The sequence below is a fragment of the Anser anser genome (genome assembly GCF_964211835.1).
Source record: "Anser anser genome assembly, chromosome: 8".
NCBI classification, from domain to species: domain Eukaryota; kingdom Metazoa; phylum Chordata; class Aves; order Anseriformes; family Anatidae; genus Anser; species Anser anser.
This window is the reverse complement of record NC_139728.1, coordinates 9,747,025-9,772,876: the sequence shown is the minus strand read 5'-3', so window position 1 is coordinate 9,772,876 and position 25,852 is coordinate 9,747,025. Positions and strand designations below refer to the sequence as shown.

Sequence of the window (25,852 nt, the reverse complement as noted above, 5' to 3'; positions counted from 1 at the left end):
GAACAATGATGTTTACTAAAGCTCAGTGTATGATTTCACTGAAGATCCACACCTCCTTATGTTTGACACTGGGGACCTAAGATGCAAGCCAAAATTCCCTAAAAGCACATCATAAGTGAGCCCTGAAACACAGTGAATTTGTTTGGCAGGTGACTGTTGAGAACAAAGCAGGTCCCTTGTATCATGCAAATGTCTTAGCAAAGTTACTTCTGTGACAGAAAACGTGGCCAGTAGGATGTTTGCAAGAACGTTTGGTAACATACACTAATTATTCCCACCAGTTCTCCCCTCCCTTTTCTCCAAAACCCTCCTGTATTTGGAAAAACATCGCAATTTTTGTCATGAAATAATGACCAGAAACATTCTGAATTTTTTCCATGGCAACTTCCCATTCTAGATGTATTTGATGTTAAAAACATGTTTGGCAGGAAAGAAGATACCGTGGTGCAATTCTGAAAGAGCTACCAGAGAGCTTTCTACATTTACGCAACGCAGGCTTTCTCGACTCCAAGCCTCATCAGGACCGAGAGATTGGTTAGAGAGTATTCGACGTTTGTTAAAAAACATGCTACAACCTAAAATCAAGAAAGTACACATAAAATACCTCCCTAAAAGCATGAAACAGTGTCTGTGCATGGGTCAGAGAATATGGCTGGAGACAAAGTTATGAAAAAGTGTAGTCTGAAGGATCTGTGAAGAGCCCTCTATAGCCCTCATGTCTCCAACTGTTGTACACGCCTGCACTTGGAAAAGGAATTGTCATGCAGCAATGCAACACTGCTTGGCTGGTTTCCAGTTCATATCCTGTAACACATGAGACACTGAAATTTTGATACCCAATGGGATCAGAAAAGAATAGCTTCTAAAACAGTAAAGGAAATACTTTCCATGAGGTTCCCTAAGGATTTACTACGCACAAGTTTTCATCTCTTTCAAGTATTCCCAATCTTCCACAGAAATTTATCAGGTCCCCTGTATTTTTCACCAATTCGACGTAGATCAAGGCTCAGCAGTACTGACAAAGAATATCTGTCACCCGACCTTTTTCTTGGGACCATCAAAACACAGCAAGAACAGTCAGACTGCCTGAAGAGTAGGTGGCTCACTACTGACTCAGCAGCATCACGCCTGTTCCCATTCTCACCTGTGGGTGTCAGTGCGAGCTCTGCTATAAGTGAGGAAAAGATGCGCACATAGAAAGATGCATCTTGACACCTCATCAGACATAAAGCACATACCTGCGGGATACAGTCTGTGTAGGCAAACATCGATTTAAAGCGATCGTCCATGCTTATGTGATACAGAATGCACATGGCTACTTGTTTGTAGTTTTCATTTGCTAGAAGGAAAAAAAAATCCATATTAACAAGATTTGCATTTTAAGTACTATAAACATTTAAGGGGAGGAATGAAAAGCAGGAAAACCCTAATTAAGGGAGGGAAAATCTAAAACAAAAATGCAACATTTATGAGAAGGTCTTGTCTGGCACGTCCAAGTGAACAACATCTTTGCACAGAGAGGGAACAAAGGCAATGCCAACTACTTCTCCTCTTCCCAGCACCTCAAAACATCTCCTTAGTACCACTTTGCAAGAAATATATTTTCTGAAAGGAACACTTATTAATGATGGACCATCCAGAGAAAGCCTTCATCACATCCCAGCTAGGAAATTAAATACCAAATGTAATGCTGATTTAGCTGTGGATATTCCTGTTGAAATGATAAGCTTGTCTCAAAGTGAAATACCAAAGAACGCATCAATGTCACAGAGATAAATAAGAACTACTGCTCTAAAAAGTGTTGTAGAAGGAAACCAGTGCCTTTCACATAAATCACACACTGATTGTTTTATTATCCTAAACTGTGGGTGCCTTGTGTTTCATACATTTCAAAGAAAATAGTATATTTTATTTGCACATTAATGCTTACCAAAGATTCTAAAGAAAAAAAAGCAACTTACATGAGTAGGCTATGAAGTATTTAACAGGAAGACTATAAAAACAGCTTAGACAAATGCATAAATGCTTGCTAAGAAAAACATAGATACGCCTGGTCCTGACTCTCTGCTGAAATTTGGACTGAGCACCGTCTTGAGCTCTTCTCTAGCCCCGCATTAGGAGGATACTGGCTATATATGGGATAACACATACAACTGAATGTTTATATTAGTTAGGCCAGTATGTAATAAGGTCACCAACTCAGAATTAATTCACAGGTCTCATACAGCTCAGAAATATCTTACCTCCCACTTACACTTAAGTTGGACCTTCTCTCTCATGCTTTGGCAAAGCATCAAGATCTCAAACAGCAACAAACCCAGTTAAATTTTTCATCTGCATACATCATTGGGAACTGGAATTTCCTTTAAGCAGCAAGGATACGATGCCTTTATCCTGAGAATGCACATTTTGTGTCTTTTTTCAAAATTGAATTACCAGAAAAAACCATGAAACCCTTCTGGCAGTTGCTATACCACAGTGAAGTATTCTTTCCTGAAGTATTCTTTTCCTAAAAACATAGCTGACCTTTTGGATCTTTCTGGCGTATCACCTACTGAGGGGATAGGGAGAGGTAACAAAAAAACCCCACAACTTTTATCTCAACCTTCCACAAATTTATCAGCTAGGGAAAGGATAACGACCAACTTTGAAAGCTGATCAGGCTATTATTAAAATAAAAGCAAAGACCATACTAAAGCATATGCTAAAGCATATGAATTCTGTTTTAAGCAAACAATATGAAGTGTTTACTGTCTTTTGTGCTTCTCAGGTGACTGGTCATCTTACCTACCTATCAACTTGTAGTGACATTGTAAATCCAACAATTGCATGGGGAAAAAGAAAAACGCTTTACTATGCGTACAGCTAAAGGCTTCTCCTAAGCAAATATAAAAATTTAAAGAGTAAATTATGCCCTCAAATTTCATGGGGCTAGGGAAAAGCTGTTTACACTGCTCTTAACACTTCTTTCCATGCCTCCATTTAAGACTCAAACATCAAGACTCAAATTTAAGACTCAAATTACAATTACACTTCACTGGGTAGTGCAGGAAACACTACGTGAAGTAAAAGGTAAACCAGAATAAGGGAGGAAAGTTGGCTCCCCAGTAACACGGAAAACAGACTAGAGGGAAGTTGGGCCAGATCTTCAGTGGGTATGAACTGGCAGGCAGCCAACGAGAATGATGCTACTTTATACTTGCTTAACCTCTACCCTTCATGTTTTTTTTCCCCCCTCCTTACTTTTGCAAATTTCATTTGTGCTAAGATAAAGCATCAGTTAAGATAAATCCTTACATTCTGTAGCAACCATAGTTTATTTCCTGGTATTTGTTAATACTACTAGCTTATTTGAAAATAAGACAGCCACAGTAGCAGCCAAAGCCTTCTGTTTTTGGGGAAAGACAATATGCACTCTTCTTTCTTTCCCCTTTTTTCATAGGTCCAGTGTGTTACAGTATCATTTCAGATGCCCAAAGAATATCGTAGCTATCAGACAGTGACAGCATTGCTTCTGTTTCTAGATTGCCAAAAACAATCAAAAAGACCTAGGCACTCAACCTGAAGTGGGAAAAATACCTAAAACTCAAATCAGTTTATTTTGTCTGAATGAAGTCAGTCACCAACGCTTAAACCAGTCTCCGAAAGCATGTTCCATATGGCAGATTTCATGACACACAGAAGGAAAAGACAGCTATAGTTTCAAAAAGAAGAGCCAAATTTAAATTTTCTTGCTCCGCAGTTAACTGACCCATCATCCCAAATTCCCTTGTCCTCCCGGCAACTCAGGGAACAGGGAGGGGGTTTGGGATGCTCACAGGCACAGCAATAAAGTCCTTTTCAAGTGAATAAACAGGAAAAAAAATTAATTCTACTAACTTGGAGATGAAAATAAACTATAGAACTAAACTTTAAAGAAAACAGTGTGCAGCTAAACCAGCTCTTAAGGATTTAATGGTATAGGCATTTTCTTTAAGTTTTGTTTCCCTTTTAATTTCACAGAAAGGACAGAATTTCAGGCTGATTTCCAGAAGTTTCTGTCGTAAATTTCCCTGTGGAAGCACTTTAGTGGAAAAAAAACAGAAACCTCCCACTTCTATCAGTTCTTATGTAAAACTGTGGCAACTCATGATCCAAAGACTCAAACGCTTCAGGAAAATCAAGAGGGGCTTGTTCTTCAGAACAGTCACAATGATTTAAAGCAAATTGTTAATATCATGCTTAATTAGGAAGCATAGAGCCTATCGGAAAGTTGACTGGAAACTGTGCATAACTACTTTGTCTAAAATTAGGAAGAGAACAGATTCAACAGCTACAATGCTATGAACACTAAGCATCATCTTGCAGGCTAAAGATGGTGTAAAAAGGTAGGAAGTGACAGTCTGTCTGAAAAAATCCACCAATAAGCCAAATGCCATCCTGTTACATTGGGACTTGATTCCCAAAAATATAAACTGCCAGCTACTGACTATGACTTGAACCTGCCAGTACCAAAATCACCTTTTTGTTTTACTCTCATCTGAATGATGATGAATAAAGCCATAGGTCAGTCATTACTTAGATACACGGCTGCAAAAATTTCAAACCCTGCCTAGTACCTGGCCAAAGAACAACTTTCCAAAGCACAGAAGTGACACCTTTTTTGCTATTTGTAACCATGGCTGAAGGCCACACATGAAAATGCAGACACTGCAAGAAAGACTTCCTTATGGGTTGGTACAGTAGGCATCGATTATTCCCCTAACCAGAAAAAGCAAGAGAAAGAAAAGAAAAAAGGTCTTTGCCAAATGCGTTCATAAAAATCACCAAAGTTTTGGTGGGGTGCCAGAAAGTTGTGGCCTACAAACGCTAGTAGTTTTGAGCATCAAGCATTTTATGACTGAAGGTGGAATAGCCAAATGGCCTAAAGCAGTAAGGGCAGCCCTGGAAAATAATGGCCTAGTCATTATGGATTCTTCTGGTATTTATGGCAATAAAACATGAATCATAATGAACTCATTGGATATTAAATGTGGGGGTCACAAGTACTTTGATAGGATTTCCAAAAGAATTTACCATTAATTAACCAAATAATTATTTGAAAGTGTTACTGAATTATCCTTAGTTCTTATACAGCCATTCCAGAGAAATTGGTCATTCCCAGCTGAGTGCAGTTAATGCCTTAACAAACCGGTCATTAACTGCAGTTACTGATTTTGTGGGAATTATTGTGTTATAAAATACACTCAACAGTTTATAGAAACAATACTTAGATTTTTTTTGCAGCTGTAGTTCAGCTGGAGCAGCTGGGATGGAAAAATATCAGGTCCCTCGGGCTGTTTTCACAACTAGTTTTCTGCAAATTAGAGAGGGAAATAAATACACGATGGGTTCTGAGTTCAAAATGGCTTCAGATTTTTAGCCTTTGAACATTATTAAGAAGCCATGTGCCAGTTCTGTGGACCAGCGCCTGAATCCTATGTTTCATTCTTACTGAGGTTAAAGATCGAATGGTACCAGTAGCAGAAGCTAAAGAAAAAATGATTTCTTGATAACAAGATCTGGTCCTAACATTACAGTTGAGTTTGTGAGCTTAAAATGAAGAGATCCTCTGTTCGCTCCACAATAACAAAAGAGAAACCCTGAAGCTGTAAAACTGAAATGCCAATTTGAGTTTCAGCAGCAGCATTCAGCTTTCAAATGCTAAAGTAACAATGAGGATATAAATTATGGATTAAATTATTCAAATGTAAGAGTATCAGTAATTCAAGTAGCCATCATTTCTAATGGAATCATCAATGTCTCCACTTCAGATATGAAATATACCCTGTCCAACTCACGTGCAAAACATTAACTACACTAAATCAAAACCAGAACCTAAAAGAATTACCTCTTAAAATGGCAGAGTGAATCTTTGTTTCAGCTTCAAATTCTGATAGTCTTAAGTCAAAGCTGTTACAACAGTAGGCAAATAATAAATGTAGGCGGATGGAAATGTAACAAACTGAACATCTTATCCATACACTGTCTCACACTGCTGTCAAAACTTTATTTACATTGAAGTTAAGAGTTCATTCATTCATATGGATCATAATTAATAGGGATCTTGGGGAGGAAAGTGATTTGGGGGGAAGTGATAAAAAGGTAACTCAATTTTTCTGTCCGGTACAATTCCTTGCAACCAACTCTGCAACAGTTGTGCTAAGTTGCTCCACGTGTGGTTTAGACACACATTGGTTTGATTTACATATGTAAATATAAATCATATTGGATATATCAGTTTGTTTTATCAAGAGAACCTGAAAGAAATTGCAAGTCTGCTCATACTCAAAAAGACTAGGCTATGTAAATAATGCTATGATATTAATTACCAACTAATAACCCTTCTTGTGCCACCTTTGTGTTTGAAACTGGTTTCCTACCATAAGCCTACCTTAAAATCCAGATTTCTGTGTCCTCCCTTCCCCCATCCCTCCCCAAAGAGCTAAGCACATGCCACATCTGAAATATGGATACACTTTTTTTCTAGGAAACAAGGAACTATAACAGTAATTTCTAAGCCAATGAACTAATAAACGACTAATTTTGGTTGAGTTATTTAATGTTACAGCTACAGACAAAAATGAAGCTGCACATCTGGAGCACTAGACTCAATTTCTTTGCTTTGAACTCTCCACAAAACAGACTGAAAAATACCCAGTAAGCTCCTCACCCATAGCATTGCTACTTAGATAAGGAGAAAAAGCACAGCCACTGAGTAGTACACTATATGCTGCTAAATTTAGATTATCCTTTATTGAAACTTACCTTGCTTGAGGTTTAAATTGGATATCAGAAAGAACATCTTTATGGAAACATTGGCTAGGCATTGGAACAGGCTGCCCGGGGAAGTGGTCGAGTCCCCATTCCTGGGGTTATTTAAGAAACGTGTGGATGTGGTGCTTACAGACATGGTTTAGCGGTGGACTTGGTAGTGCTAGGTAGATGGTTGGCCTTGATGATCTTAAGGGTCTTCTCCAACCTAAATGATTTTTGATTCTAAGAGTAGAAGCGTCCAAACCTTAGGGAGATTCTCCAGGAAACTAGAGTTGGTTGGTTCTGTTCTGTCATGCTTTAGGCATCCAAGTTGTGCCCTCTAAAGCTTTCAGATGTAAACAGTTCATGTAGAAGACTAGGTTACTTTCTAGTGAGAACTATTAACTTGCTCTTGAAATTACGCAAAGAAACAACTAAAATAATTCACTTAATTAAGCAGTCACATATTGTAAGCTCCACAGTAGAAATACAGGCTCAGGGGATCTCCTTTGCATTCATTAGATTTGCAAATTTCCAAAAACTCAGCCTCCTCATCTTTAGACTGCTGCCATCTCTCCACTCCTGCCCTTGCTCCTGCCATAAGCATTTCTATTTTTCAGTCACCTCCCATGAAGTTTGTTTCTTCTTCCACTCACCTGAAGTATTAAGGCTTAGTATTAAGATTAGCAATGTTCCACCTGTAAGAGCTATAAAATTGCAATATACTTTGTTTCTAACTCAACAGTACTAAAATAGTCAAAAGTCTTAGACAATAGTTCTTAAAAACTTGCAAGCAAATACAGAAACGGTATAAATTTCAGTTATTCCTTCCTGATAAATCACTACAATCTGCCAGTAGTGTCAAGTAGGGATATAGGGAAAGCTTTTAGCATAAAAATAGAGTTAGTTGGGATTCTATTTCTGCTTCAAACACAGTACTGATACTGAAGAATCTCTACTTCATTTTATATTCCTCCATGTCTGAAGCTAGTTCTTCTTTAGTAATACTAAAGTTGCCCATCTAAATCACCCACTCTCCTTAAGCCAGTTAGACATGCTACTTTTATTTGGACATCTAATAGGAAATTAGAAGTTGAATGCTAAAGAGGGTTTTTCTGTTGTTTTTGTTTGTTTTGTTAGTTTGTTTGTTTTAAAAATGATGGCCATACTTACCACAAATGATAAAAAAAGCAACCATTAAAATAAATCCCTAAATAATTACTGCTTTCCAACAGACTGGTCCCTGTAGCTGAACTGTTACTTAATGTGCTACAGCCAGCCTCCACTATAAAGGAATGGAGACACCCCAGGCAATATTCACACAACAAGGATTGGAACCAGCTGCTACAGAGCCACCTTAGAAAAAAAAAAGGTTTCTCAATTTAATTGGGAAAACAGGAGGAAGCATAAATTTTACTGCCATTAATAACTTCAAGCAATCCCGATATGACTTTACCTCACCCTGATGGCTGGACATGTGCTTTTTGTTAGGGTCTTTGCCACATCTGACCCCTATTGTTTGCTCACTTGATCAGGTAAGAAAATGTATGTTTCTTTACAGGATAAACGAGGCCTATTAAAATCAGAAAAAACACTGCAGTAGCCTATAAGAAGCTCCATTTTCCAACAGATGTGTGAAGCTCCATAATAAGTTCATTACAAAAAGGCCAAGTGAACTCATAAAGAGAACACATCTACTTTAAGCCTTCTTAAAAGAAACTTTCATAAAAGGAATCAAACATTAAAAAAACCACAGAACTCCGTTAATTAGAAAGCAAACTACTTCTTGGGTTTTTAAACAGCAGTCAACATACAACACGCCTTGGCTGCATACCATTATCAAGACCTGATTGTTAAGAAACCAACATACAACCATTTGGTAATTCTTTGATTGCTCATTAAACTTAACTCATAAAGAACAGAAAAATATCAGAGGAATTTCAGCAGTTTCCAGAAAATCAGAAAATAAAACTCTTAAAAAATTTGTCAGTGAATCCAGTGAAAACACTCTTCAGTAAATCTCAGACTGACAAAGTCACACCCTGCTCTGGCTACCTTCAGCTCAAATAAAGAACTCACACACAGGGAAAGTCTGACCTACTTTGGAGTTTGCAAACTGTTGCACAACCCTTAGATTTCTACCTAAGATCAGGTGGCTATTACTTCCACTATGCTGACATAATTTCTTGGTGTTTCAAGACTTGAAGAGCATCAGGTCAGGACCCTCACATTAATAAAAATATCCAGGCCCAGTACATGCTGTGACCAGCAAAACTCTACTATTGCTACTTAGGACTGATCACACTGTATTTCAGAGCAATGTATAACAAACACTTCTTGGCTAAAGAGAAATCCACAAAGGCAATTTTCTTTCAGTTATGGTAATCTGTACTGGAAAACATAACCCGAGATGTTCACAATCTGAAATCTTTTTGAGAGGGAACACCTTGGCACTGTGTAACACAACCCCATGAATAACCCTTCTACACTCCATGTCCCATCTGAGATGGATCTGTAACTGGCAGTGTTTTGCAACCCACCCATTTTTCAGCTCACCAATCTCTGTGTTCCATCAGATCTTAATTTTCAAAAACAGCTTATAATTCTGAGCAACCATGATGAGATCCTTTAGTCTGACTTCCAAGCATATTGGGTTTTCATTTTTTAAACACGGCTTGCGCTGGGAAGTGAAGTGAATGAAAACAGAGCGGCATTTCAAGACAATAAGCATTCAGTACCCCTAAGAACTGTCCAGCAGCTCAAAGGGACAAATGCACGTAAAATTTTTGCTCCCTGCATGCAGCCAGAGCTACTCTTTCAAGGAAATCTTCCCTGCTCATTTTACCTCCTGAGCAGCAGCACAGCTCCCACTGTAAGAGCTTCCACACCATTCCCTAGCATTTCTATCATTTGGAGAGGAACACCTCACACAGGAGGACACACAAACCCCAGTAGTGCTTGCCACACCTACTGCCAGGAGCTTCTTCTGAACAGGAGTCCACCAAGAAGAGATTGCAGCCTGCCATCACACAAACAGCAGCACTCAACTGGTTCTGTTGTACAAGCTGCCTGCTGTTCTCATGGAGAATGGAGAACTATTTGTCTCACTTCACAAACGCTAAGAAACCACTCAGACACAACACAAAAGAGCAGCCTCATTAGAAGAATGTGAATCACAAGCTGTGCATGTATTTAAGAGCCGTACTAAAAATTTTGCATTTGGTTTGGCCCGTTAACTGAAAAACAAAGTGGATTTGGTCCAGACAAGAAGTTATTTTATTCTTCCTTGTAGACAATGTTTTTCTCCTGTTTGCTGCCAGGGCATTTACTTTAGAAACCAATCACACAAGGCTAGGATTATGAAAAACGGTAACATTTCCCTTTTGTCCAACACTGGAAGAATGCTCACAGGGATTAAGAAAACAAATTCAGATCCTTTCTTTAAAAGTTCAGCTCTACACTTCACCCTTTCAATGACAATACTTTCCACAAGCAAATAGACTAGCCATCAAACTCTACTGTACTTGGAGCAAGTCACTCATACGCTCCGCATGAATTATGCCATGCGGAGCAAAATGAGAGCAGTGCAAGAGCAAAGCAAGCTTCCACACAATATTCTGTTGTGTACAGCTTTGGTTTCTCTTTCCAAGGTGATGATTAGAGGCACTGAATCTGGGTTTTTCACATCTCGGGAAATTTCACATCTCGGGAAAGCAAGTAGTTTAACCACTTGTTGAATTTACCCAAATTCTCACCTTAGTCCACTGAAATTACACTTCTGGCACATAAAACAATCACATGGTAAATGTATAAAAAAGAAAGATCACTAAAAACGATTTTTAAGTACTTAAGCAAGGCCATCATCACAAAGTTCTCAGCAAGACCCTGGTGACCACCAAGTACAAGATTTTATTAAAGAAGTGAAGTCACACAATTAACAAAATCTCTTTCCATACCTCTTCAAGTAGCTCGTGTATGGAAAAACCTGAATACAACAGGCTATATCCCACAGGCCTCCACAGCTCTGCTCCAGCTTCTGATCAGCAAGTCTGAAGCCAGATTTCCCTCAACTGCACCCAGTTCTTTGAGATTGAGCATAACAAAGATCAGCTGTAGTTGATTAACTTGGGTGCCTGGAGGGAACAAGAGGAGTTTTGTCACATACAATACTTCAGACTTGTGAAGAGAAGCCGCGAAAACTAGCAAGTAGTGTTGACTGGCAAAGCTAAATGGGGAAGCAGGCACTGGCACTATTAAAAAGAAAAGGCTAATTAAAATGGAAACAAAACTAAGCAGAATTTCTCATGTCTGTGCTTTCAACAGCAGCCTCAACATGCTGGAAAGAGGGGCAAAGATGATGGTCCTTCTCTGATATATCCATGCCATACTTGGTCCATTCCTTTGCTAGCTCAGTTGAAGCCATTCCACCTCTTCCACTTTCAGACTCAAACTACGTTTGTAGCCCTCCTGCTCCCAAGCCACCACAAGTCGCTTGGCAAAGCTGCACATCCTCCAGGACCGCAGACTGTCAAAGAAAGTCATCTCAGTGCTCCGTCCTAAACTTCTGCTTGACAAATCCTGTCCTTTCCTTCCTTGCAATCTCAGCTCTCCCCTGAAACACCTACTACACTTAATTTATACTCATCTCAAACCCAGAGCTAAAGACTGAAAGGCACAGCATGCACAAATGTTAAATTTCAGTAGGCTGAGTCAACAAACTTGACCTCTTGGCATTAGGATCTGTATGGTAACTTGTCAACAGCTGCTGAGATGTGTTAGCACTTTAAGGTGACCTGCAAATGTAAGCTGAAGGGTACTGACTTGAATAATGTGTGTTTAATGCCCAAGTAACCTGCATAAAAGGGGCACCTAGCACACGATTATTTTATTATTAAGGTTACAGCCTTCCTTGAGCCAGGATACACAAAGTGATGAGTTGGAGAATTATATGAATCACCATATCAAGACAGGTCTCGCGAATCACAGAGCTGACTTAAAAAACAAAGTAATTGACAATATTTCCACCTACATTTTCTAATTAGCACACCACAAAATAAGTATCAAATGATTCTACGGGGGGGAGATAGGTCAGACTGCACTTGCCTCCAACCACAAAAAAATGGGTTGAAATCTTCCAACTCAAGGGAAGAAGGACTGTCCACGGAGTCAAGTACTTCCAGAAGCTTCACTGTCTGTGCTAGCAAAACTTGCCATAGATCACCTTAACAGCCACTTCAGGAACAGACTCTGATTTTCGCAGCCAGATCTTCTGAAGAGGCCTATGCTCAAGTCCAAGTGAATGGCATTTGAAGATAAATTCTCCTCTCCACATTAGAATCAGACACTAGAGAGCAGATATCTAACTGCTGAGTTTAGTCTGACTCTAGTATCAAATGGGGGATTCTTGGGAGCAGGGACTTCGGTGATATGAGTTATGCCATTGCCTGGGGTGACTGGTACCCAGAAGCCATCATCCAAGCCGAACCAGACTACCTAGCAAGACCCCTCTCAAATGAGAGAATATATTTTCTGACCAGCTTCCACTTCTCAGTCTACTTTTCTGAGAACTGTCACTGTCGCCAGGATAAGGAAAAAAAGTACAGAGGGATTCCAAATGCCATTTTTCTTCTTCCTAGCTCAGCCCAGGGGAGGATATTAAGTAAAAGCATGATTGTGAGGCAGAAGGAATAGAAAGATCTAAGGAACTTCAGAATATATCAGATAGCCACTACATTAATCACTGACAGGATTAGGGTTTCCAAATCAGTGTAAGTTTTCATGGTATTAACTTGCATACTAAACAGCAATAAGGCCGTGCTGAGGCTGATTGTAAAATTGAGAAAGCAAATAATCCCTAGAGACTACACAAAGGTAGAAGAGAAAGCTCAGTTTCACTGTTGCATTCCACTTGTTCCATTACATCTGGATACACCAGCTGTGTTGGACTGAATATATCCCAAACCCAACATATCACAGAAAACTTAAACGATGTCTTGCAGTGTTTTATGCATTTAGGGCTCCACAATACAAGATCCTCAACTCCCACTTAAAAATGAGCACTCAGCAATCCTTACAGCCAAATCATACTAAACCTTTTTGTAAATCTACCAGAGCAGCTTCTAGATAGCATCAGCCAAAGAACATACAGGGAGTAATAAAAGCTCCGTCTCGAGAGCTCCAATACACAACAGTGATCAGATAATCCTCTGCTTTTTCTGGCCACCTTATTGTCTCCATAGATTTCCCCTATAGGCAACAAAAAGTTTTGCTTGCATCAGAAGTATGCACGTGATCGTAACATAAATTAGACCGTCAAGCTGGAAGTCTAAAAATCAGTACTGTCTAGAGTTGAGGCTGACAATGCCTGGAAGCTTCTAATCTTTTTATTTAGACCACTATGGTAACGTGAGGCAGAACATATAACCAGCTTCATAAAAACCAGAGGTAGCTGGTAGCTTCATCAGCTAAGCTCCCTGAAGTGGTTGGCTATTTTTCCTAGGTGTTCCTCTAATATTACAAGCATCATCCATGTGTCAGCTCAAATGATTCTCAGTTAGCAATCAAAGCTATTTTTAAAGACCAGAAGACTCATTCAAGAGCTTAAGAGAACCTAGGAATAAATCTACTGGCAACTGCATTATTTTAGACTTCCATCTAAACCTGCATCTGGAAAGATGATTTGAATGATAAAAAGTTGGGTGTGGTGAGAGTTCCTTGGCAAAGAGAGAAGCGACCCAGCAATTTTTAGGCACACTACATCATGATGCAAACAGCTTTGCTATCCCTGCTGAAATGTCTGTGTTGGAACAAAACATACCTAGGAGCGCAGTGAGTTTGGGGAGCAGACCAACTTGCACCATTTTATTTCTCAGGCCTGTGTCAAACGAGAGATTTAGTAAGAGCCGAAGAGTGATGTTCAACAGGTCTTCATGTTCACAAGGTACCATTTTCACAAGTTTTTCAACAATATCCATTTCTACCTGTATATCAAGAAAAAGAAAAACCCATAATCCATCCAAACTTAGCTTTGTCTTCAAGGTAAAAGCCCTCTCAGTGTGCTACAGATTCACATGCAACCATGCACACGTGGACATGCAATTTGTACCCGCAACAGTAACCATCAATACATTTTCATCTCAAGCAGCTTCACATACATCTTCGTGCTTGAAGTATTCTAGATTGGTTTGCTGTGTCATGTTGATTCAAAAAAAAATCAGCCAAACGGTTCAGATGCCTTGGAAATATTCTCCATGATTAGAATACTGTAAGAATGTCATCTGAAGAAATCACTTGCAAGACTAGATAGGGGTGGAAGGCAGGCATACATGGAGAGTGGTGAACCAATTTAAGTGGGAGCAACCCTGGAGCAACTGATATTAAAGTAAAAGATACCCCACCAAAAAAGCCAGAATTGGCATCCAAAAGGAGCTTGAGACCTTTCCTTATGAATTTGAAATGAACCCCTAGCCAGAGCTTTGCATGTGCTCTCAGAAAAGACATGAGCCTTCCTGTATGTTAATTTAATAGAAGTATGAAAGTCATCTTGAAACATGTATCACTTCCAAATTAAAAAGTGGAATCCAGGAACTGAGAAGTGGTATCAGATCCTGAGATCATGTTCACATTACCAGCCAGAAAAGACATCTGAGCATTGACTGGCAAGACTTCAGAAAGCTTTTTATCATCTTTTAAACATCATTTCTCTGCTTTTATTTGATAAAAATCTTTTAAAAGCATTCTTTGTCTCCCAGAACCTTCTTTGGCGAGAAGGAGCAACATAAAATTATTTAGTATTCTTCAAACTTATATATGGATGTAACTGGCCCTCCAGTTACAAATACACAGAGAATTAATTCTAAAAAAAGAAACTACAGTTCTCCTCACGTGGCATAGGACAATAATCAAACAACTGGATACCTTTGATCAAAAACAATCAGATACCAAGAACTCCTACTTCACTGCTTTGAATTTAATACAGCACTTGAATACCAAAGGAAAGAATGTGCTATAAATAAGCAGATTATTTAGTTTTACTTAGAAACAGACATTGCACAGCTAGTCTTAGCTCATTTTTGCCTTCAATATTTGTGTGTTATAGCCTAATAAACGTATTAGAACATCTCCTTCATAGGTACCTTCCTTAATAATGCTTTGGAGGAAAAAAAAGCATGCATCTTTTATCAAACAGACAGCCGACTTGTAGCATACAAACCTTTTTAAAAGCCTTTTCAAAACATTTCAAACACTATGCAATAAAGTAAACTCAACAATTTTGTTTCATTTGTCTTTCCATGGAATCGGATGGAATGTGTAAAGCATGCCAACAAATAAGTAGGCTGTAGAGCTTATCCTTATTTTCCTAATAAAGTCCTTCAGGGCACTACACAGCTATAAAAGAAATCTAAGACCAAACACCTGATAAATAGTCTATATTCCTCCAACACAGATACTTTGCATCTTATTTTTGTTAAGAAACAGGATATTCCCATATAAATAGGTGGGATACATGTTGTCTACCGTGTTCAATGCATATGCACGTGTGTGATAGTTCCAGTTACAAAGTTGCAATTAATTTTCTATTACATAAATCTTTTAATCTCCTAAATATAACATTAATCTCAGATTACCTCTTGGATAAGGAAAATCTATCATTTTTATTTAAATAACTGTCATAAAGGCATAGAAATGAAGGTGCGTATCTACTAAAATCCACTGGGAATTCAGTAAATCAAATACTTGGCTAGAACTTAAGGACGTTTTTTCAGGAAGAAAAAAGTCTACAGTTTCAGAAGTTTGAGATTTCATCTACAAAAGTTAAAGGCACCTTCCTTCTTAGAAGACAAAGATAACTTAGGAACGTAGTAGACTAGTCTAGCAAACCACAAAAGGTTCACTGTTTTTCCAAGACAACACATAGCAGAAACAATATGTTGTCAGAAAAGTCAAGTTTAGGGAAAGGATCATGGACATCTCTAGAAGCATGCATATGATAAAATTTTGGGGTGCTAAGTTAAAAATTTGGAACTCCATATATCATATTTTGAGTTAGCTTCAGTCTGTCTGGGATAACAGCCCTTCAGAAATTTTTGCAGCATGTTGTATTTCTTTTTACTAATTTTCTCATAAGGAGAGAAGATAATCAGGGCTACAGAATCAGGGTGGCAAAAGACGTATCTCCCTCTTCCTTCCACCCACACAATGTTTTCAGAGACTGCATACAGTTTTCGAACACTGCACTGGAGTACTACAAGCCTTACCATATCGTTTTTGTTCTCCATAAAAATGCTGAGTTTCTTCAAGAAAGATACAACCAGGATAAGCAGCTCAAAATTATCACGGTCCAGTGCTTTCACTAACATATGGACAATGTTCTTGTTTCGCATCTTCAGCTCAGTGCGAGTATCCTCCGCGAGATTCAGGAGCAGGTAAAGTGCAACTAACAGAGTCCAACATAAATCATACCAACAGGTCAAAGACAATCGAACTAAGTGGGTCTCCACATACACATTAAGTGCTTAAGACAAGACTTTCAGAAGCATTCCACTCACTTCCCAATGCATTTTAAACAAAATTGATCATGAACGCTTTTTATTCCTGTTTAGAAAGCATTAAAAAAATTAGTTCTAACAGTGGTTTTGTAAAAAAATAAAATCGTAGACTATGATCACTAGAAGCTTTTTTTTTCTTTCAATTCCAATGGGAGCCATTAGAAAGTTTTCCCAGGAAAGCTCTGCCACTCAGACCATATCAGTCTGACATTAAGTATATTTGAATACAAAAACTGAGACAGGGTAGAAGGTATTCAACCTGAGTCAGATGAAGGCCAACTTAAAAATAAATAACTCAAACAGACCAAAACAATCAAAAAACCACCACCACCACCCCCAACATCACTAGCAAAGAAAAGTTAAGCTGATCGCTTTTGCTGTTTTCTCTAAGACTGACAGATCACATGGAGAATTGTTAGCATACTGTCAATCTAATTAAGTACTCGTCTTCTCCCTATTCCTTGGCAAGATATTCCACATTCATATACACATTCAGTATGTTTAAGTTGTCATGGTTATAACAATCATCTGAATAAAACCCTCTACCCACACTAACCAATAAAGAAATACTTTGCTATTTGGATTCCATACCTCTGAGTAGCTGTTCCTGCTTGACAACCAGCCCTTGGTATTTCTTATAAGTTTTCTCATAGTCCTTTTTCAGGGTTTGGTTTTCAGGATCTTCATCAAGTAAATTACAGAAGTTAAGGAGTTCAGATAGAAGTTACATAGCCTGGATGACCATTGTCCTCAGATGCGTTATTCAGCCAGTGGAAAGACACCACCTCAGCCACACCTTGCTACACCTCTAATCAACACTGATTCACCCCCCTATACTCCCCAAGTCTTGGATGTATTACATCTTAATAGTCAAAAAAAAAGTTTCTAAGACATACTGCTTATACAATAGTACACTATACAATACACTACACAAAACAATAAATCGTTTTTCTTGTGTTGTTCTCATAGCCTTCAAATAATCTCTTCAACAGATTCAAACTTCCCACGTCTGATTTTTTTGTACCAACAATTATATTTCCACTGCTTCCACTGAAGTTGCTCTATGCTGATCTTGTGTAACTCGACAACAGCCATCAAGAGAAGTCAAAAGCCCTCAAGCTGCCCCAGCATACCAAAAGGATATCAGCTTTCTTCTTTTTAGCAAGTTCTTCCTGCCAAAGCTCATGTCTCTTCAGCTCATGGTCTATGATATTCATACACAGAGCTCCGATTTTGTAGTGTGTGATTATTCCATGAAACTGAGAAAAACTACATTGAAGAAAAAACACCTCTGAGTAAAAAATATATGCAAACAACCTCAAAACTGTTTTGGCATCTAGGGTGGCAAAGTCCCAACACCATCACCTAATTATCATAAAAAAACAAGCAGGTATTTACTTCTCTGCCCTCTTATAGCATGCTTTTATAGGAAAATTATTTCAAAACAAACAACTCCCCAAAACATGAATATTTTTTCAAGTTTTCAGAAGTGCAAGCAAGCGTTTTCACAATAGAGTTGTCAAAGCAAAACAATTTTCAAGAGGAAATATAGTTCTTATAGTGATAATGCTTAATAACATGAATTTAAAAGGAAATACAGAAATAAATGTTTTGCCTTTTTGATTTAATATTATGGACCCAAATGGAAACTTTTTCTTCCTTCTAATGGGATGAAAACTCCAACATCTCCAAGTGTTGTTCCAAGTCAAAATAAAAACAAATTTCACGCATACAGGAGAATGTTTTCCAGTCAGCCCTTTTTTCTATATCTGAAGCACTTCAGAGGACCCTCTACTCTCAAAAAATATAATTGAGATCTAAAATCAAGTCACAATGCAAATTCCATTTGAATTATTTTCTAGTCAGGGTATGCTGAAATGCTGGCATATCTCATTAAGAACAAACACTCACTTCAGTTTTGAATGCTGCTTCTTCCCTGTAGGAATGCTGAAGAAAATACAAGATAGCAACGCAGCCTCTTACCTATAGGTCAAAATTCTTACTACTTTCTTCCCAGCTCTACCACACACTGCCTTGCCAAGGAGATTCTTTCTGTGCCTCAGTTCTGTCATTTAAAACGTGTGTTCCAAACTCAAAAAAATTTTACCCTGTTTCAGTGAGGTGTTGTAATGCAGTGCAAAGAACAAATGAAAAGCCACCAAGCACAGAAAAGTTCCTGATGTTCCTACACACAGGGCCCTGAACTTACCTTGAAAAACAGAAGAAAATATAAATTATATTGGTAGCAAGTTCCACGCTTTGTTTCCAGTCTTCCCTCAGCACTCTAGCCAGTGCACCCAGGGCAGTTTCTGAAGGAAAACGAGATTGGGATGAGCATTAGCATTTCACCTCCCTCCTTTTATCTCGTAAGACAGAATTTGAATACACTTTATTCTACATCTATCATTTTTAATGGATGATTTTCAGATCTATCTCACTTTAATGTGTAACACTGTTCAAAAATTCTGTTTGCAGGTGGTACTAACATAAAGAGTACCCTGAGCAGCCATCCAGATACAAACCCTAAGAGGAGGTGACACGCAAGGATACTGCAACCAAACATTAGTCATCTTAAACCTGCTACTGACCCTAAGATGCCATCGCCTCTGCCACCCATGTTACATATTACACTGTGGCCCCTATTGACAACATCAACACATTCACTTCCAAATTCCCCTTAAATTCCACCTAAATCTATGACTACAATTTTTTCATCCATTACTTTCTGTTTATGTACTCCCATTCCAATTCTTGGAATAATCTTACTTGCAGACATTGCAGAACGGGTAAAGCACATGCTGAAGTCATCACAAACTTGAGGAACGAGGAGGCAGAAGGATCAATAAAATATATAAAGGATGCAAGGAAAAAAAAGGACTATATTAACAAGACACCCTCCCTTTGGAAGTCTGTTTTGGGTTGTGTTTGTTTTTTGTTTGCTTGACTTTCTTTTTCACATTACAAGGGCTTTTTTTCATACCTCTGTGGAAAGGAGGCAACAGGAAATGTGTGTATGCACAGGTACACATGTATTTACAAACACACATTAGGTGTTCTACCAGGCACATTTTGAGAGCTACTTCAGTGTGGAATACATATGCAGACATAATGACACTAATGTCAATGTCTTATAAATTCTAATACGATTTTAAAATGGATCCATCTTAAACAAGAGGAGTATGCTAAACAGTGAAATAAGTGGGTGATGCATCCACATTCAGTTTATTAATTCTTTTGGAAACTCAACAGCTATAATTATGTCAGACTGCAGATCTCATTTTCAAAACATTTCATCTACAGTCTGATCTTCAGGGTACTTTTTTTTGTTGTTTCCAGCACCAGTGCCAACTTAGGATTAAAAAAAGTAGGATCAGAAAAAACAGATGACACCTATTGAGACTTGGAGGATTTCTGGTCTAGAGCCACCTAAGAACAACCTAAAATGCATCCATTTGTACAGAGATCTAACTGAAGTTTGACGGCCAGTTTTTATTATGAAATTAAAATCAGTCTAGCATATTACTGAGGACAAGCATAAAGCATAACTACAGTATATAGCGAACTACAGAAAATCTTAAATGAAAGGTGAACTGCTTTTCCCTCAAGAAAGCTCCACAAAAACAGCACAGCATTAAGAAAAGTTTAAATCCCTTGTTACCGTTGATAAGCAGTTCTTCCAGATTATCAGGATTCCTAGCAAGCTGCAAGATGAGGGCAGAGCCGCGCACCTTGTCAGGAATGTCCTCATACAGTAACTCAATGTACTCATCCATGTCATTGATATTGGCAACTTCATCAATCTGAAAGCAGTCATAAGCAACGGTTTTGCAGATAAAGAGATATCAATTCAACACGATTGATCACAATGTGTTTCGGTCACAAGACAAAAGAGCACACAGCTTTGAGTTAAGATGTTTGGAAAAAATAAAACGAGAAAAAAAAAACAGATCCAGAATCACTGCCAATGAACACCAGGAAATCTGAGAAGATTTAATTACAAAAAAACAAAGGATGCTCAGACATGACTCCCTGCATCCTGTCCTATGTTCCAGACCTCACTTGCTGTCCTGCTGCGTGCTATAGTTGGAGGGGGAAGTAGGCAAGTCAAATATTTTACCCTTTATGGAGACGATTTTTATTCCATTGTGCAATATTTCTAAACCAAGTTCTTTGTTTAAAAAACGAAAAAAAAAAACCAGCATTAAACTTTTCTCCTCCCCACTTATATAACCACTTATTTTGTTAGTAAGTGTTTTCTTCATTTCTCATCTAACACCAATATTTACCTCCATGCCTTCAAATGGGGGCGGATCTTTTGGCTTACTGGATTTCTCTTTCTTTTCTACAATGAAAAGACACAGTTGCAGTTAACTTAGACATATTCACAGACCAAAATATACTATTTCTACGGTCTACATTCTGGTAAAATCAAGGTCAAAGTTCTCTTGCGTCCAGCCGACCTGTCAGACCAACACTGCTGGGTATGCCAGGTTTCTGAAACTAACCAGCCCGCAGAGAACGAGATAAATCCTCATATGCCTTCGACTCCTCAGCCTAAAGGACCAGTTACAGCCCAGTTAGCTGGGCAGAGAGAGGGCAATAAGCCCTACTGCAAGTTCAGAGCAACTGAACTCACTTCCATACTGAGATACCTTAACAGCTTTGATTCTGCTTGCACACTGTGGCAAAGCTGCCCTGTGATACACCATGACAAGCATACATAGAATAAAAGAGGGCAAAACACCTGAAGCAATCACAAAGCATGTAAGTAACATTAATCTTTGTTTTCAACTCATTCCATGTATTTGAAAGTTCTCAAATTCTACTTGAGAACAGAGCTTACCATTTCATGACTGCAAGAAACCTTGCCACCCATGGCTGAGATAACGCACAATCAGATGCTAAGCATGAAATCATCCCTTGAGCAGAACGTTTATCTTAAACTTAAGACACTCAGGATGACCATCAAGATGCCTCGGCATCAGAGCAGAGAATTATTGTACTCAGTAACTTGTTCACCAGGAACTTAAGAAGTTCAGACACGAGTATTACCCCAAGCTGCTACACTGTACCAAAGCTCGTCAGGCTGTAAAACTCCTCACCCCACCTTTACAGACAGTGTGAATTCTGCCAAGGAACACTATCCCTGCCTTGCACCAGGTGATGACTGAGATCTTTTTAGGAAGATCCTCCTAACGGTCTTTGATGTCATTGCAAGGGCAGATGCAACATGAAGAGGCTGCACCGAACAGTGGAATTTGTACCTCTCAAGTCTTGCTAAAGCACAGGGCAGCCAGCAATAAATACCAATACTAAGCTTAACCAAAAAAGATATTTTGGTTGGTAACATGACAGTTTCCCACACACAGACCTCACTCCACGACTGTCATTGTTTCCAAGCGTGGTATAACTAGAAATCTTCCCCATTCTCATCTCTGGAGAGCTTGTACATCAAGATGTCAGCTAAGGAAAGCCTCACGCTGCTGTTTTCCATATTGAAGCAACCCAGTCCCAAGCTACTTTGTTCTTGAGTTATTTACCTTTTCCAGCTGAGGCATCTCTGCGATTCTGTAAATAGTACAACAGCTGTTCTACTTCTGCAAGCTTGGAGGGGTGAATGAGCTTGCATTCTTCAACCACCTTTCGAGCCAGGGAAGCAATGTCTGTGTTTGCATTAAGACTCTTTAGCCGAATGCTGCAACAGAGTCAGACAGGTCTCTTCTCAGTTTTAAGATATTTGTGTCCTGAGTCCTTTGATTTAAGCTTACACAATCAGGAATTTGTTGAGGCAGAAATAATCCAGATATCCCCAATGTCTGTGCCGTGGCTTACACGGGTAACGTGAAAGCAGCGGTTCTCTACAGTCCTAAAGGGTAGGTAACTGTCAACCAGATTTGACAGAGCACAAATGTCCATCAGCTGACAAACAGCAACACTTGCAGCTTAGAAATAAATATTACAATAGTTCTCTGGATTTTTTCAATAGGGAATATTTTAACACTCAGAAGAAAAACACCAAATCTAAAATGTAGATGCCACAGCAAAATCAGTAGCAGTAGATGGACTGAAAGAACAGGAGATATGCAGGCTAACAGCTAGAGTATAAGGCTGCCAGAAGGTTCAACAGTACTGCATGCTCCAACGTTAGCCATCACTTGAGTAGGAGCCAAACATTTCACTTTTCTGTGCCTCATGTTTCCAGCATGTAGAACGGGAATAATCACTTTTATTTACAAAACACCTTAAAGTACACAGATAAAAACCAGTTTACAACATGTTTTAGATGTCAGCTCTCCTAGGCACATTACTTCACGCCTTCTAAACCCTCTGTTAATCTAGTGCTAAGTTGTACAAAGATTAAAACCTATTATTTCTTACAGGCTGGTGATACTCTGAGTTACTGAATTTATGGCTTGTAAAACCAGATAAGTTATCAGAACTTATGACCTTACATTTTCTGGCATTCTTTGCGCTCCCCCAGCATGGGGTCTCCCATCTCTCCCAGAATCGTTGCTTCCACTTCATAGTGAACAATGAGGGCTTTCTCAGATGGATGCACATCTATGTTGCCTCCTTTTACCTTCCTGCCACAAAGAGGAAAAAAAAATGAATTACTGATCAATTGAAAGCCTCAAAAAACATGCCGGAATATAGATCACTAACAACGACCCATTTCCAGTTCTATTCATATCCTTAACGCAAGCATTGCTCTCCTTCTGTACCACATTTCTTCATTTCAGACAGCTGTACCATAGTTCTCAAGCACTGCCTCTAGTATGTACAGAAACACCCAAATCATTGGCCATTCTTAGTCATGGAAGTCAAACACGGAAGAAAGAGGATTAATCTTTAATTAAGTCTCACAGCTCTCTTAAGGAACCACGATAAGGAAAAAGATGTACTTCACAGGGAAGGTGAATTACCCAGCTGATTCCCTCACCAGTATTTCAAAATCTTCCGCTAATGGCATCGACCTAGTGGGACAAGTACTGCCGCTTACGAAGGAGAATTTTTGCCCAAAGACTGTCTTGGTAGGCATAGCTAAATCTTGACAGTTCTACTTATTTGTAATTGATTTTTAATTCCAAATTCACTATTCTCTCCCGAAGCATAGACATCTTCACCTCGCTGTGCTTGTTGCCAGGTTTAGGCAATTACCAGATCAGCAGCTGGCATCAATAGGTATAAATCAAGCACGGGTAGCTGCTTTACTACAGCTACAGGCAGTTGGGAAAAGCCAGCTGGGTTTGTCACTGCCAAAAGCGCCTGTCCTGCTTGCTTCTTTGTGCCAGCAACTCTGGTCACACAGCTACAAGGGCTACGTTTGGCCATGTTTTCAACTGATGGCAGAACCTCACCCGGAAAAAACAGTTACATGTCTGTCTTTAACCCGACACTTGCCTTTCCCCCTTGGTACTGCCACTAGAGTACGTACAACTACACCACAAACCAAGCTGCTAAAACACTGCAGGTAAAACAAAAAATCCTAACGTGTTTGGGTTTTGTTTTTACATCAGATCATGTCAGTAAAGAGATTTACAGGTGGCTGTCTTCACAAGTATCATCATAAGAGAGGTGTCAGCCAGCTGTGGCACAGGGTCGATGATCAAAGGAAACCTCGTAAGCCTCACAGAGGCTTAGAAAAGTTAGTAAATCTGGATGCAGCCTTTGGTGTAACCACTCTCTGTACAAAATGTTTGGAATGCATGCCTCCATCCACTCAGCTGCTATGGTGTCTGTTTTCCCTTCTGCAGAGATGCAACTGCAAAAAATACCTTTTTCTTAAGATTAACAGCTGCCCAAATAACCCCACAAACCACGGAAAGGACTGGGAAACAGAGAGCCTAGTTCAACTACAAGCCTTAAAGACTTAAAACTACAGGGCAAACAAATATAGCTCGCTGCTAAAGAGCAACATCCTCCTTGATGAGACCATAGCAAAACTACAATTATCACTTAACATTTTTGACGAGACTTTTTTTTTTTCCTTTAACTGTACTCTGAAGCGGATGCTTCATGTCAGTCTGTTCTCTGTTTTCATACAAAAGCCTCAAGAGGTCCAGCCTTGCAAGGCAGACAGCTTATGGGAAATCTATTTCAAAAGAAAGCAGCTTTCTCTCCTCACAGCCAAAAATATTTCCCCCATATTTACACCTACCAGGAGATCCTAGCCACAAAACACTCCTCTTGACAGTCAAACCCCTATTAAGTCCTTCATCATTTTTAGATAAAAGAAAGGGATCGGTGGAAGACAGGCCTGAAGGAGTTGGGTATAGTTTTACAAGAACTAAGCTGAACTAACAACTCATCACTGAAAAGGATTTGATCTTCCCATCGTTTCCCTGCTCCTGGCAGACACCTTGGTTCAGCATGAGTGATCATCAAACCCTTCCACAGCCACTTGCAGCAATCCAACAGAAAACTCGTTATGTTTGGGGCAGAGGGAGTTTTTCCACTTTTACTCTACTGAAGTGCTCTGTAGAAAGGGAATAACACTTCCTAGCTATGAGCAGGGATAAAAAGGAAGCCTTGAGACCTCCTTTTGGCAGCAGTAAACCACTGATGAGCTTAGCAACAGCAGAACCTCGGCCTAAGACTGCTTAAACAGTTTTAGCATTTCCTGTATTTTTTCCTCTTACGAGGGACAGATGGGTAAGCTGGTGAACTTACAGCTGCAGAGATTTTCTGTCCTCTCGTCCTGATAACCACCCTCGCTGTCTGAGCTACTTCCTGGCTAAGTGATTCACAAATCAATTCACATCTAACCTCCCCCCTCTGAAAAACCTTATCTTGTGAACTGCCTGGAGACCTACGCTGAAGTGCACCACGCTGCCACTAAATCTGTGTTCTGTTTGGAGATCACTGCATTCAGACTGCCAGCACCATCCAAAAAAAAAATTAAAAAAAATCCTGATTTAAAGAACTCCCCCAATCAACAAACATCTACTTTACCGATTTTTCTATCCATCTTCAGTTTGTAAGCATCCAGTAATTTCATAAAACATTTAAACATACAGACATCCTCGCAGCTGGTGGAAGCAGCAATGCACTGGGGAACTCCTGCACACATCTGCCTGTCCTCCCCCTTCACTGCCTGCTTTGTCAACAAGAATCCCACTCTATTAAAGGTTTAAAAGAGGAAGGCCTTTGCTACAGACAAAAGCTGTGCCAGCTGAGCTCACACAGCCAAAGCCGGTGTGTGAATGCCCTTTATCGACTAATTCCTTCAGGGGGAAAAAGCAAAACCAAGCTATCCTAATTAAAAGTGGCACAAATCGCGCACGTGGATAAGGCTGAAAATCCAATAACAAATCCTAGCGAGTCTGATGGTGGAAGGGGGGCTGCTCATGGAGGACGACAAAGGGAAACAGAGACCAGAGAAACTCCAGACTTGCACACGAGCCTAGTCATCTTAAACAGCACTTCAGCTGTTTTTTGGGTTGCTCTCTAAAAAGAAAAATAACGATGCTTGTCGCAGTGATAATTACATAAAGAAGATTCGTGCAAGGTCACATAAGATGGCACAAACA

At 39.3% G+C, this 25,852-nt stretch overlaps 1 protein-coding gene across 2 annotated transcripts in view; it reads right to left on the bottom strand.

The window, feature by feature from the left end:
- KIFAP3 (kinesin associated protein 3) overlaps positions 1-25,852 on the bottom strand; it is a 67,354-nt gene that overhangs the window by 39,525 nt on the left and 1,977 nt on the right. The window contains exons 2-12 of one of the 2 annotated variants that reach the window (XM_083847747.1): positions 22,775-22,906; positions 21,863-22,017; positions 20,609-20,664; positions 19,981-20,122; positions 19,089-19,136; positions 18,532-18,631; positions 17,467-17,591; positions 16,914-17,012; positions 16,032-16,210; positions 13,592-13,754; positions 1,239-1,339 (exon numbers count right to left, since the gene is read on the bottom strand). In XM_083847747.1, coding sequence (XP_083703873.1) covers positions 1,239-1,339; positions 13,592-13,754; positions 16,032-16,210; positions 16,914-17,012; positions 17,467-17,591; positions 18,532-18,631; positions 19,089-19,136; positions 19,981-20,122; positions 20,609-20,664; positions 21,863-22,017; positions 22,775-22,906 — 1,300 coding nt within the window. The remainder of the gene's footprint in view (positions 1-1,238; positions 1,340-13,591; positions 13,755-16,031; positions 16,211-16,913; positions 17,013-17,466; positions 17,592-18,531; positions 18,632-19,088; positions 19,137-19,980; positions 20,123-20,608; positions 20,665-21,862; positions 22,018-22,774; positions 22,907-25,852) is intronic. The other variant, XM_083847748.1, reaches the window with a different exon arrangement.